General features: G+C 49.8%; 1 protein-coding gene across 1 annotated transcript in view; it reads right to left on the bottom strand.

The window, feature by feature from the left end:
* AFAP1 (actin filament associated protein 1) overlaps positions 1–15,139 on the bottom strand; it is a 151,713-nt gene that overhangs the window by 70,387 nt on the left and 66,187 nt on the right. Inside the window, exons 4-5 of the mRNA XM_068543488.1 lie at positions 9,717–9,825; positions 1,727–1,938 (exon numbers count right to left, since the gene is read on the bottom strand). Of these exons, the coding sequence (XP_068399589.1) occupies positions 1,727–1,938; positions 9,717–9,825 (321 nt within the window). The remainder of the gene's footprint in view (positions 1–1,726; positions 1,939–9,716; positions 9,826–15,139) is intronic.

Consider the following 15,139-nt stretch of genomic DNA (forward strand, 5'->3'; position numbering starts at 1 on the left):
CAGACCCCCTGGGAAGGGACGTGATCTTGGGCAGCTGTCTGCCGGCAGCCCTCCCCGCAAGTGAGGGAACCGAAGGGGTCTGAGCACACGATAGTGTCCACCAGAGAGCTGCCTGGGCATAGAAACGAGCAGGTTCTGCAAGGCTACTCAAAACAGCTGGTCGTGGTGGTGCCTGTGCGAAGACAGGCCGGGAGCACTTAGGGGAAGAGGCTGGCGTTTTGTTTTCTGTTCATAGCTTTCTGTTCTGTCAATTTTTTTTTTTTCACCATCAACAGGGGTCATTTGGGCCGTCGGATCATAGGTCATTTTTGAATGAAAAAATGCTTCGTAATGGAACTTTGATTCTGCATTTCATCAAAGACGGTGCTTTCACATGGTTTTCCATTAATCTCTTCTTAAATATTTACGACTCCTCTAAATGGTCGGCATTATCATCCCGGTTTGGAAGATGGGAAACCCGGTAGGTGATGCAAGAAACAGAAGATGAGGAGGGAGGGAGGAAGGAGATGAGAGCAGGGGTGGGTGGAACCGGGGCCGGGGCAGAGGGTCCGATGACCGCTGACCCCACCCTCCACCACAAGCTTCCCACAGCGCGTTTTCCGTGAGAGTCGACTGTGTAGTTTTACAATGTCTACATAATGTATCCACTTCTTGCAGCCATTATGTCAGATTGTAAATACAGACCATATTAATCTTTTTCATCTTTTTTTTTTTCGTTCTTTACTTTAAAATTCCCCCACGGCATCATCACTTTTGGCATATTCTAAATTTGGGAGAAATTCAGGCCACACATGTGGAAAAAACATGTACTCGCACTGTTTAAAAAAAAAAATTTTTTTTTAACAAAACCATTAATTAAAAAACATACAATGTCCTAAGAATCTAGTTAATCAGATTCCCATAATTCACAGATGAGACTATTTTTTAAAAAGGGGGTTATCTGCTCCACTGAAAAGTGAGTTACAGAATCATACATTCTCATGTGTTCTGTTTTAATGATATACTTCTGAGTGATTTTTTTTCTCCAAGGTTAATTTGAAGGCAAAACAAAATACAATAACACACTCTTAACATTCACAATGCCAATAACCAGGCATGGTTTCTAAAGCTGGGGAGGAAGGAGGAGGGACAGACGGTACGTCCCAAAGGCTCTTGCTTCCTTACTAGGTTCCCTGGTGGACTAACGCCTACAGCAAAGGGTCTGTGTCCTCCTGTCTCCGTTCCTCTGTTACTTACTCTATCTTTCTATTCTGCCTCTCTGAGTTACAAGAAAAGAAAAAAAAAACAGTCAGCCTTTAGCTTTCCAAAAGAATTTCCTTTCCTGGGCACTCTCCCCCAGACCTCGCCTGGCCTACCCGGCCCACTTCGATGACCTGGCTTTGAGGAATTCACTGACTCACTACAAATGAGAAAATCCATCCTGCGACCTCTGGCAAGTTAAAGCAGCGTGCATTTCCACTGACATGAACCGCAGACGCTGGCCCGAGATGGGGATGGTTTTGCCCGCTGGTTGCTTTAGGGGGGCTGGCGAAACCAACAGCGTTAAAGCCATGGCAGCCTCGGCCAAGGCTCGCTGACGGCCCATCATGGGCCCGCCCTTGACCGCTGCTCCCTCTCCCTCCCACCGACGTTACCGCCACCCGCCTGGGTATACATTCCGCCCAGTTGGACGGCCGACCACATCTTACCGACTCTACACAAGAGCAACCAAGTCGCAAGGCTTTACCAGTAGTTTGGTGTCTTTGATGACGCAGAGTAACTTGGTCCACTGCCCGAAGCGTTTCTTCCGCAGCAGGAAGGCACAGATCTTGGCATCCTTTACCAGGTCCATGGAGGCCTCCTCCGAGGGCCACTGGTGCCGCGTTTTCTTCCCCTTTCCATCCTCCTCCTCTTCATCGTATGATTCGTAAGAGCTACTCATTGCATCTGAGTCATAATCTGTCAAAAGTAAGAAATAAAAGTAAAACACCTGGTTACAAAAGCCTTATCTTGAGGACCACCTACGGGCTCCGGGGCACATTATCATATTCATAAACGAGAAAGAGGCTTCTGCCTTCGGGGAACTGGGGAGACGTTAGTTAGCAAAAACAGGGAAAAAATAACTAAGACTTGGGCGGCGGAAACTCAATGAAGAGTTTTCAACTGAAGTGACTAAGAATGCTGTATTTATAAAAACCACTTCTGGACTGTTCTATACGGGCCCAGCACCTGCAGACCCTACGCTGTCGAACCCTTGCTGCGTTCTTGCCGGGCACCATGACCCCCATCTCGCAGAGAGTTTCGCCAAAGAAAACTCCCACCCACACCTTTATGTTAAAGTCCTTTCAAGTCTGCAATGCCCTCTTCCTTCCTGGCATCGCCACACGCACAGACCCTTCCTAAGGTTCGAGATCCAACCCAAGGCCACCCCTCTCCTTCAGGTCATCCGTGGGATTTTCAGAAAGGTTCACACCTCCTTCTGGCTCTGCCATGCACCGACACTTAAATACCGGGCTGTCTGCAGTCTCCCAGCTAGATCCCACTTTCCCTTACCTCGGGGTCTCACACGCTGCTCTCACCCAGGCTTCGCACTCATCCCACTCAGTCTCCTGCCTTTGCCTGGACACGTGCTCTCATCACTCAGGATTTAACTTACAGCACCTCCTCCCTGAAGCCCTCCTTGGATCGCCAGCACTGCTGACTGCTATAGACTGAATTGGGTGCCCCCCAAAGTCACGTGTTGAAGCTCAAGCCCCAATGTGACTGTATTTGGCGACAGGACTTTTAGGAGGCAATTACGGTTAAATGAGGTCGTAATCCACTTAGAAGAAAAGAAAGAGGGAGATCCCGCGCTCTCTCCCTGCCGTGTGAGGACATGGGGAGAAGGCGGGTGTACATAAGCCAGGAAGAGAGCCCTCACCACAAGCTGACCATGCTAGCGCCCTGATCGTGGACTTCCAGCCTCTGGAACTCTGAGAAAATAAATGCCTACTGTTTTACCACCCAGTCTACGCTATTTCGTTACGGCAGCCTGAGCTAAAACACCAGGTGAAATGCCCCTCCCCTCTGCTTCCACACTACCCAACACAAAACTTATCTCACTGTACTGTCACCTCTGTTTGTCTGCCTGTCCCACATCAGGCTGTAAGTCCCCTGCAGGAAGGGAGACCACCCTGTTGGATGTGATTGTCCCAGCACTTAACAAACTACCTGGCACAGGGCAAGTAACAAATATTTGTAGAAGGGAGAACAGCTAGATCGACTGAAATTCAATGCAAAGCCCTCAGAAGGATGGCTGGCATCTTCAAAGTGATGAATAAATACTAGTGACTGTGAGTGATCTTATTCATTTCAGCCCTGCTGGATCATAAGGTCCTGGAGGCCGTGTCTGATTCATCTCTGCACTCCCCTCAACCCCCGGACACATCTGGAATACATTTGCTTTCATAACACACGTGAGGAATGAACACCTAAACGAGGAATGAGCGACAAATAAGGAGAAACCACGGATGAAGCAACCGGTTGCACACGACGGGAGAAGGGGCAGAAAAGGCCGACCTTGCACAGAGCAGAACTCACTGGAAACTGGACTGATTTGTACTCCGTGGTCACGCTTGCATGTTGATTTCCCCACAAAGAATTATTTACTAAGCGGGGGGGAACAGAGAGACTGGCAGTTTAGGTTGAATTTTAAATCCTGATAAAGTAGTCAAGGAAAGATTTTAAGCAAGAGACTAGGATGACCGAAGAGGTAACTCTGGCAAGTCATATTTTCTGCACTTTTTGATAAATATATTTTATAATAAAAGTTTTTTTAGGTTTAGCACAGCGGGCACGTAGTACACGGGGAAGGAAGTATGAAACTGTGAAAGACCACGCGCTGCTCCACGGCCCAAGGTTCACTGAGAAATTTCAGACGGACGGTGGACCGAGTCCCACTTTATCCCAGAAAGGTGGTGCTCACAGCAGCTTGGGGGACCATGAACCCCTCAGTGCTTAGCTCACCTTCTAGAACATCAAATTCAGTAAACATTGAATGAACAAATGAACAAGAGAATTAATGACTAAATCAGTCAGAAATGGGAAAATTTCGTTTCATTCATGCAACAAATATTTATTGAGCGCTCACTATGTGTCAGGCAGTATTTTTTATACTTGTATCTGTCTGCTGTGGGCTAAGGCTGTGAAAAGAGGAAGCCAGCTCTGCACTTGCACCCCCTGCCTTGCTGGTCCTCTTAGCCGCCCAGAGGCGGGCACAGAGCAGTATCCTTATCTCAGAGGAAAGGAACGAGGACGCTGAGGGATCAGGTGACTCATCCAAGACCACATCCTGATGAAGGATGAAGCCAAAACCTGATTCTGAACTGAAAAAGTAGACCATGCCCCTGGCTACCCCGGGGTTGAGATCTACGGCTGGAAAAGACAGTAAGTTCATGGCCCACCTTCTTCTGAGAGAGCAGGACTGATGGAATCGTGTTAGAAGAAAGTCAGCCAACTTAGCAGCAAACCAAGCAGTCGGGAGCAACAGTCTGGGCCCACAGGACCACCCGCTCAGTGGCAAGTCTCTTGGGTGGTCACCCAACAGAGTCCAGGGTTCCTCCTGGGGGCTGTAACAGGATGTCAAGGGGTCCAGTGTCAGGGCTGGGGGTCGGGATTTCGTTAGGAGGTAACGAGGGCCCTGTGGAAAGCTAGGAAAGACACAGAGCTGGGGAGGAGAGCAGAGAATCACTGACGGCGTGTCCTTATCTCCTCCAGCTCTCCTTCCCAATGGCCGTTCTGACCAGGTGCTCGGGGAACACCTTCAACAGCTCCGCCATCGTGTGAGGTCGAACCCCTGGAATAAATCTCCTGTTCCACCTCGTGGTGCTTCTTCTCCTCTGCTCAAACCCTGCTCTAGAAATTGGAAACAGAGGCCTTTGGCAGGCTCTCACAGGTGAAGCTCAGTGCCGACCCGCAGGATTTCAGGGCGCAGCTTTGGCGGCCTCTGATGAGAACCACTTCATTTTGAGAAATGGCCTTGGGCGCGCCGCCGCCGCCATAGTAGAGTCTAAACGCTTGATCATGGAGCGACAGGCTACGATCAACCTGAGCTGCCCCGCAAGGGCTCCGGGTCATCCAACCCACCGAGGAGCACGTGGCATCGCATCGAAGCAGGCGTGCGTCCGCTGGGCTCCATCGGGCCCTGAAGACGTAAGCGAGGGGCATAAGCCAAGTGGCTCAGAAGCCTGTGCCCCTATTCTCCCCGCACTGCCTCTCCACTCAACACTGGCTCGTGAGCATGCCTGGCACTTGCTTGGATGGTCAAGACTTGAGAGGGGCTGGCAGCAAGGAGGTCTGCGGAAGGGGCTGTGAACAGACCTCCACAAATGGGCTCAGAAGGTGAGCACCTGCGTATCAGGTGAATGCTTAGCAAAGGGCAACCTCGCCAGAAGGTCGCCACCAGGTAACCACACGACCCACTATATAGACATCAGCGAGCTTCTTGGCCCAGATTTCTTGTCCGAATGGACTCCTGCACAGGCAGCTGGTGTCAGGGGCGGAGGTGACACGTGGCACTCAGCAACATGCACTTCCTCTCGGCAAGGTCCATCTGACCCCCGGCACTTCTGAGTGTCCCGCCTGCACACGACACTGTTCCCTGGGCTGTCAGCCAGCCGCCTGCTCACAGGTTATCCCTGGACCACGTGCACCAGGGAAGGGGCAGCACTTTATTCTCACTGGAGGGGATAAAGTAAAGGGGATAAAGTAAACCCGCTGTCCACGATGCTGCAGAAAGCGCCATCCGCGGGCTTGAAGCCTTGCTTCTGACCAAGGAACTCATTTTACAGCAACTGAAGTTGACAGCAGTGGGTCTGTGCTCATGAAGTTCACCGGTCTTGCCTTGTCCTCATCGCCCTGAAGCAGCCAACGCAGCAGACCAGTGCAATCCCTTCGGAATATTCCGCTTCAGGCCCAGCTTGATTGGTCACACCTGAGGGGCTGGGGGGTGGGATCTTCCAGAATATCTCCAAGCACAGGTCTTGGAACCCAGGGGTGAAATGGTAGTGACTCCACTCACCATTACCCCTAGACATCCACTCACTAAAATTCTGCTTCCATTCCTGGAAATTCTGGCTCTGCTGGCCACAGGTCTTACTCTCTAGGGGCAGAATGTCCCCTCCAAGGGACACAGTGATGGCTCCACTGACCCAGAAGTGGAGACAACAGACAAACTAGTGGTCACTGCAGTGACTGGGTGACTGGTCCCGCCCACCACGAAGCTGTGACCACACATGGGGAGAAGAGCACGTCCAGGTCCAGGAGATCCCTGGGATGCCCTTAGCACTCAAGTCAGCGGGACACTGCAACTGTCCAGTACAGGTAGTCCTGCTGGAGGCCAGAGCTTTCAGGAAGGAAAGCTGAGCCACTGTACTGGACCATCAACCAGGGTGCTTGCTGAAGGCAAAGGGGACATGCAGGAAGTTATAAATACCAGCTAGGACCATGGACCGTTTGTGGAAATGAGGACTGACCCCGTTACGAGGTTTCTGTCCATATTTTGATAGGGCTCTATCTGTGTACGTATAATCGAATCCTTTTCTTCCCCTCTCACGTCCCCTACCATCTAACAGAGAAGTGCTAACAGCAGTGGACCCTGGATTCATCTTCCAGTGGCAGGCTCCCAAAAGGGAGAGTGTGACTTGGCCAGAAGAGAACGAGGTCACCCCGAAGTGGACAGAGGATGTCATACCCTCTGGGGAGTCAGGGAGTTTCCGTCACACCAGTCATAGTTGACCCGTGTTACGCTGAACCACGACTCTGCTCCCGTCTTCGTTTGCAAATCCACTGTGGGTAAAGAGAGGTGCGTGGATGCCCAGCCGACCCAGGAGCGGTGGTGGTGCTTTTATCCTGTATCAACTCAGCAGGGCTGGAACACATCCCCCCAGATGCCCTCTGCTGGATGCTTCTGGGTTAGGACTGGCCACAAGAGAAGTCTGTGAGCAACCTGGACGGCCGACGGGAAGCGGCTGCAGGTCGGGAGGGTGCCAGGCGCTGCAGCTTGCGCTCGCGGGTGCTGGGCTGCGGGCCTTCCCTGTCGGCACTCCCGCAGGGTCCCCTGCCCGGCCGCCTCTGGTCCTGGCCAGGTGCGTGCGGCTCCAGGGAGCCGCGGTCCAGCCTCTTGCGCGGGGCCCCGCATCGGGGAGTGAGAGGCAGGGGGTTCCCAGCATCCTTCCTCGCCCCCGGGCCTCGCGCAGCTCCCCTTGCTGCCGGCCGGCCCCCTGGCACGTGTCTGTCCCGGTTCCCATGACCCCACAAGGTCTCGCGTCTACAACACGCCCCTGCCCCACGACGTGGTTCTGCTTCTCCGGTAAACCAGGCCTGACTCGAGGCTCGACAACGCTGCCAGAAGCCCATGAGTAAGCAAAGGCGGAGTGACCTTGACCCGACCTGGCCGCAGACCCCTGCCACGGCTCCCCACGTGGAGGGTCCTGGCCGGCAGCCGAGGCTCAGGCACAGACGTCTGAGCGAAGTGCTGGCACTGCGGACCCACTGTCTCTCCCCAGGCAGCAGTCCTTCCATGGCCCTCCCTCTGGGCTTAGCTCAACCAAAGGGGCCCGACCTCAGCAGTTAAGGACACGACACACCGGTCGCGTGGGCCTTCTCGGACAGAAGATGACCAAAGGTCCCCGCAAGTCAAACAAAATTACTCTCGGTTTCTAGTCTTGAAAGTATGTTGGAGCGGGGGAAGGAAGGTGGGAGAAGGCTGGGACCCAACGTTCCCAACGGTGGGAAATACCCTCATCAGCAACTTTTTTTCCTTTTTCATTGTTTTCAGAAAGAGAGGAATCCACTGAAGTTTTGAATTATATCAAGCCGTTTAATTTTCTGTGTTTTCTAATTAATTTACTATCTTCTGAAACAGTGGACACTTAGAAATTACTTGAATGCATTTTTCCCAAATGGTTCTAAAATGAAAGAGAAATTAAAATATTTAATATTCGGATCTCAAAACCCAGTATTTCATAGCCTCCTTGTCAGAACTGTCCCGTCTCTCATTCAGAATTCATTAAGAGGGCCTCAAGTATCTATCGATGCTGGCCTGAGGCTGTATCGGCCTGCTCCAGAGGAAACAGGCACGAGTGAGTGGGAAAGGCCACGGCCCTCCAGGGCCTAAGGTCCCGCTCGCCTGGCTTCTGTGTGTCCCTCTTCACGGTCAGAAAATATCCCGGGGGGATTTCCTGGACCGATCAAGTTAGATTCCGCTTTGCTGAAATGGCCCTGCTTGTTTGCTGCTAGGGGAGAGAAAGATCAGAAAACTCCAAGTCTGCATGAAGCAGAGACTTCAGGGGACATGCAGACGGCGACAATGGAGAGCGTCTCCGTAAGCAGAGGGAGGAGGTGGGAGAACGGGACACAGGATGCGAACACACGGGAGCCTCTCCATGACACGAGCAGATCACTCTTTCACTCCCCATTTTACGCATGTTTTACAGGAAAGGCAAGCTGGATTCCCTAGGGCAGCACACTCAGATATGCCACATCTGCCTCATTATGAGACAAAGCACGCTGCCTGCTGCGAGTATCGGGAGCAGAAACAAAGGCAAAGATCTAAGAACAAATTCCAGAGGTAGTTACAAAAGGTGTTCAACGCCACTGCCCTTCTTTCTGTGACTGTGAAAGCCGGCTGCCTACAAAGGGGCACTTCTGAGTGCCAGCAGGCAGCTAACGATCATGTCATGACAGCCCTAACTTAGGCCAAAGCCTTCTTGTAAAACCTGTATGAATGGGGGAAAAAAAAAAAGAAACAGGAAACAACCTAAATGTCCATCGACAGATGAATGGATAAAGAAGATGTGGTTCATATACACAATGGAATACGACTCAGCCATAAAAAAGGGCAAAAATAATACCATTTGCAGCGACATGGATGCAACTAGAGAGGATCATACTAACTGAGGTAAGTCAGAAAGAGAGAGACAAATAGCATGTGATATCACTTACATGTAGAATCTAAAATATGACACAGATGAACCTATCTATGAAACAGAAACAGGGACATAGAGGACAGACTGGTGGTTGCCAAGGGGGAGGGGGGTGGGCGAGGGTTGCAGTGGGGTTTTGGGATTAGTAGATGGAAACTGGTGTATACAGAACGGATAAACAACAAGGTCCTACTGTACAGCACAGGGAACTAGGTTCAATATCCTGGGATAAACCCTAATGGAAAAGGATGTATATATATGTATAACTGAGTCACTTTGCTGTACAGCAGTAATTAACACAACATTGTAATTCAACTATACTTCAATAAAAAATAAATTGAAAAACAAACAAACAGCTACGATGAGATGCCTGCTTGTTCTGTATTTATTTTATAGACACGCTTTCTTGGTGGCACCATGAATGCAGCCTAAGAGGGATGTGCCCTGGTCAAGGTGGCGGGGAGGGACCCCATGAAAACATGCCTCAAAAAGTCATTCTCTTCTGACCAAAGGGAACACGTTTCACTGGCTGATGCATGCTCCCACAGCAACAAGATTTCACTAATTCTGAGTCACAAGAAAGACAACCATCTGAAATTACCGAAGGTACTTGGTGGACACCTTAGACTTTTCAAAACCCTTTCTGTATCTCCCTCCTTGGGTTCAGAATTTCCTGAAGTTCACATTTCCACGGTGTTGTGTAATGCCCCTACTCCCCTTCACTCGAAAAGCGGGAGGGCTCCCCAACAGCCCGGCAGGTCGGGGGCCACTCACTTGAGGTGATGTATTCCGGAGCCTTCCCGGGACTCAGTGGCACGGCCTCCTCGTAGTAGCCTTCCGGGAGAGAGGATGTCGGTAGCGGCGGTGGCCCGCTGTCAGGCGGCTGAGCGAAGGAAGGAAAAAACAACAGAGCACAATCATTAGGAGGAAATTCTGGATTTGCACCTAACAGGTGTCGATGGGCATTTTCTTCCCTCCTTTGTAAAGTCCCTGGAGAGAAAGAACATCGTCCAAAGAGCCTCCAAAGTTCGGCTCCTGGGGGGATCTCCGCTGCTCGCCTGCTCACGGTCACCCTCAGCCCGGCCCTGGCCACGCCACTCAACCCACACGACCCGCCGGCTGTCACCAGACGCGCGCTGGCCCTCGCAGACCCCTCTCCCAGAGCAGAGACAGGCGTCTCTCCTCCCCTCTACCCCACGCCACTGCCCTCCCAGATGCCCAAGCTGACTTTCCCCTTCACGGCCTGTGTCCTACACTGGAGACCCCTGGGGGGCACAGAGGTGGTTCAGATCCACCCATGCTCATCACAGAGCAAGCACTAGTGACACAGCGACTGAACAGACGAGTTATGTTTGCCCACAATCTCACCACACTCCTCATGTGTGCCAGGGAAACTTTTTAAAAAAAGAGAAGAGGAAATCACCTATGAGCCCACCTCTGATAGAAACTGGAAATTATTCTCTGGAGAAGGAATCTGACAGACTCTTGAGACGGAGGCACCCTGATTTCGAAGCCATAACTTCAGAGCATGGAGAGCTGGCAGGCTCAGGACCATCCAGATTCGAGCAAGACCAGCTGAAGCACCATTCTCTCAAATGTCCCTGATGACTCTAAGGCAGGCCCACCTCTTCTTCGCATGCACACGTACGGGATCTGCTCGTTCCATCCCTCACTGGTCCTCCAAACACCTGCTACCTGCCTGGCACTGTCCTAAGCAGCCTCGGCACTGGTTACAAGCTACATCAGTCATCCGTCCATCCAGGGATCCTTCAAGGTCGATATCACATCACCTTCTGTTTTACAGATATGGGAAGTGAGGCTCGCAGTCTAAAACCTCCTTCTCAAGATCTGACACTGGTCCACGACACAGCTGGGGTTTTCAAGCACCAGATCTGTCCAGTAAAGAGCTTTTTCATATTCATATTCTCTGTTTCTCGCTCTCTTTCCCTTTCACAACTAGTTCACACCACCTATATCCTATAAGCTAATGGGAAAGATGTCGCTGAGAACGGAAGAGAACAGAGGGCCCCAAACTGAAGATCGACCAAGTGCAGTTTCCAAGAACAATGTTCCATAGAATGTGAAACTCCACCACTTTTCCTGTAACTCAAGTCTGAAGCCAAGAAGTCCTCTGCAAATGACTAATCACCACTGTGCACTCAACCCACTCCTTCCTCTCGCCAGATGAACAAAGATAATTTACTCCAGGTCATCTGTGCAGTATTCCTTCCCATCCTTGAAGGCGGTTATCTCCCTTCCACCCCCGGGCCCTGATTCCCGTGCACTCCCCTCCCCAGGCTGAGGCCCGCCCTCCCTCATCCTGTGCTCTCACGCTGGACCACATCCACTCCTATCATCTGGAGAGGAGAGGTGGTGCCTACAGTGTAACCTGACACACTGTCCTCCCCGGGTGAGGTCTGAACAGGAGTCCACGCCAGGGTGAAAGCCTCCGCGTGGTGCTTTTGGAAGGGGGCTGTCTGATTCCCTGAGTGTTTTTACTCATGAAATGAGGGTGTTTCAGCTTCCCCTTAGTATGCTGAAACAGTCGGATTATTCACGTTCTAGAAAAGCATTACAAGTGGCTGGATCGAACGCATGTTTACGAATTAGCACAGGCCCCTTCCTAGTGCTGCAAAGGTGTGTAAGGCAGGCGCTGACTCTCAGCTGATGGGACTTAGCAGACTTTCAGACCCTGCTGGTGGTCGTGCATTCGACACAACCACTCGATACGTATGCCCTTAAATCCACAATTCCACTTCTAGAAATATATGCCAAGAAGGTCAACTGGTCATACAAGCAAAAACGTATAAGGATGTTCAATAAAAGTTTTTCCCTCCCAAGTTAAAAACAATCTAAACATTCCCTGAGAGAAGACTGCTTAGGTATCCTGACACAGCCAGGTGCAGACATGTAAAAGGACAGTGCACATCTGCAGTCATTTACTTGAAAAATCTCTACTAGATACTGCCAAGTGAAAGAAAACAGGTACACTATTAGCCTTTTTATCAGAGCCGCGCTTACGCTCACACCTATACAAGGGCAGGTCACTCACCAAAATGTTAACACAGGGTTACTGCTTTTTTATGCACATCCATATAGCTTGCATTTTCTACATAATATTGTTTTTAAAACCAGGGGGAAAAAATGACTTTCATTTGAAGTAATACCCCTCAAAAAAGAATACTTCTAGAGAAGCACTCTCTTTCTCCAGAAAGGATCTCACACTCCACTCCCAAATACCATTTGCCCTTGAAATTCTGCCACAGGGGTTCCAGACACGGGCAGAGGTCTGATGGTTTGTTAAAGGGCAAATGAGGGAGAGACAGAAAAAATGTTTTCCCTTTCATTAACTAGTTCACCCCACCTATATCCTATAAACGACTAGGAAAGATGTCGCTGAGAATGGAAGAGAATAGAGGTCATGGGTGGATCAGAGCCACTACTTAGCACCGTTGCTTTCAGAGGAAAAACTTCTGTCACATCCTTTCCAGTAGGTCAGAATTCGCTGAAATCACCATTCACAGGAATTTTAAACAGTACAAAATGAGCAAGGCAAGTTTCCAAAGGGGGTCACGGAAACCAGAGCACAGGCAGGAAACCAGCGTGTAGGGTGAAGAAGACCAATGTTCCAATACTTGGCATGTGGCAGGCCTAGCTCCAGCCTCAGCCTTGGTTTATGCAGCCTTCCTCTAAATCTGGGTACCAATCTCCTCCCTGTAAATGAGGGCGTGGGATCATATAACCTCTGATGTCCATCCCGGCTCTAAGATTCCAACTGTAGTATCCTTATAAAGTTGCAGGTCATCAGGCAATAAAGCCAACTTTACGCATTTCAAAACTGTAGTGAGAGCTGACTTTGGCTCCTCGCTACCTGACTGATGACACTGTAATCTCGGGCCAGAGCACGTACTCAAATGTACCTTCCGACAGTAAGGCTACACACCAACGTGGCATCACTCTACTTTGGATCTGGCAGCTTCCCTTCAATGCTAGAAGAGACCCAGTCCGTGCACAAAGCTCTGGCACCATCTTGCACTGGTCACCAGAGTCTTCCTGGACTGGCTCTCAGAAAACACATGCTAATAGAATAAGGGACTCAAGTCTAACCCTCACAGCCTTCTCAGATACTGACAAAGAAGGATGAGAAACTGTTTTCCTCAAGGAATGACTGATCTGTGCTGCGCCCTAGACAGGAAAGTAGAAATGGCATGGTACCGCTTACTAGATAACCTTTAAATTCACTGAAATATTTCTCCCACGAATGAATGCTTAAGTGAATGTGACTTTTTTCAGGAAATCTTATCTGCCTTAGGCATTGTAAATTTCTCTTTTAAGGTGTCAGCGTCTTATTAGAGAAAACCAATACTTACAACTGGATAGGAATATAATCGACAGGCTTGCTTGGCTCACAATATTGGCCATAATTTAATTTCTACCTTTTTGGAAAGAAAAGCCCATTAGTATTGGGTTGGCCAAAAAAGTTCATTCATGTAACCCAAACGAACTTTTTGGCCAACACAGTATTTGTCTTTGCTACTTTAAGGAAAGGCCTCATAGAAAATTTTTTCCATTAATAATAATAAATATTAAGATATAATTATATGGCATAAATACAATGATTATTATTGTTATTGCTATTATTCCAACAAAATCATAATAATGACTATTTGCGGTCTGCTTTCCGTGTGTCACGCATTGTTCTGGAACACTTTATATATTTTTTCTCTTGTTGAGAAAACAACGCTGAGAGATTGGTATTCTGATTCTGATTTTACAAACGAGGAAACCGAGGGGGATGCAAGACCCTGCCCAGCACCCCCGTGCTGCAGAGCTGCTTAGTGGAGAAGCCAGGAGTCGGCCGGGTGGGCACAGACGAGCGCTTACTGCTGCGGCGGCCGAGCCAGACGGGATGCAGGGAAGGAACCGTGCAACCCACCAAGGCCACTGGATCCAACCCGATGTTCCCGGCTCCTGTGGCACGGCGGGATCCGTGCGCTCCTGAGGAAGGCACGTCCACACCGGCTCCACCTCCATGCCCACTCTGCCCTTCCTCCCTCTCCTCTCTGCTGCTGCCCCCCACCTTCCCCTCCTCCGGCTCCCATTAATCACTCAGTCCTTTGCACCAGACACACCAATGAACCCTGAGACCTAATTTTAGCAGAGAAAAACACCAGCCTAGAATTTGGAATCGCTTTCTGACTTTAATTCTGTATATACAGTGATACGTCCAGATTCTATCTTTCTGGTTACAGTGATTAAAATCTGTTAAGAGTCGCAGCTAAAAACGATATGATCTGACAGAAGACAAGGAGGGTTCATGCTCTAGTTCTGCCACGTATCAGCAAAACCCTTTCTGGCGGACGAGAATACGGTAGCAGCACTCCACACCATCACCTAAGCTTCCCGAGGACCGGAAGGGAGGGGTTGTCAACAGATAACAAAAGTTTATGGTCTCAAGTGCAAAACAGGGTTTCAATCTTAACATCAAGAATTTTGAGCAGATACTCTTCTTGGCAAAATAAAAGTTTTTATCCAAATGACACCCCTTTCCATTCTGATCACTATTTAATTTGCATTCCAACAGCACTTGAGTAAACACTGGGAAATTATTCACACATATTTTCTCAAGTTTTATTTATACACGACTAAGAATGAGAGCCCGTGGGGCACATCTTCTTCCCTTCCTTCTCTACCAGGAGGCGGGCTCCCACAGGGAAGGCAGGACAGCGCAACAGCAGTGCCAACGGGACACGGAATAAATCCAAGATGAAGATGCCACAGGAATGAGATGTGACACTAAACTCTGCGATTTTCGGAAGACAAGGAGAAAAGGAACAGAATGGTTCACGGCCACTGAAAGGATCACGTCTGACTTCTCCGGGAAGTAAAGTGGTTTTGTTGTTTTAAATCTTGGGCTTTAGTCGAAACTCTGCAACTGATAAAATACCTGATTTTGTTATACAATCTCAAAGAATCTCATAATCCCATCTGTCAAACAGAGATAATGAAGTTGCTGTGAAAGTACTTTAGGAAGGATAAAATGCCATCAGCAGGCAGGTGGTAAGGGCTGGGACCAAAACATCATTGTTTCCTAGAGACAGGAAGTAGGATGCTGGTTGCCAGGGGCTAGGGGGCTGGGGGGCATTGCTTACTGCGGACAGGGTTTCAGTTTGGAAAGATGAAAAGTTCTGGAGACG

This window comes from Eschrichtius robustus, chromosome 4 (assembly GCF_028021215.1).
Source record: "Eschrichtius robustus isolate mEscRob2 chromosome 4, mEscRob2.pri, whole genome shotgun sequence".
Classification (NCBI taxonomy): domain Eukaryota; kingdom Metazoa; phylum Chordata; class Mammalia; order Artiodactyla; family Eschrichtiidae; genus Eschrichtius; species Eschrichtius robustus.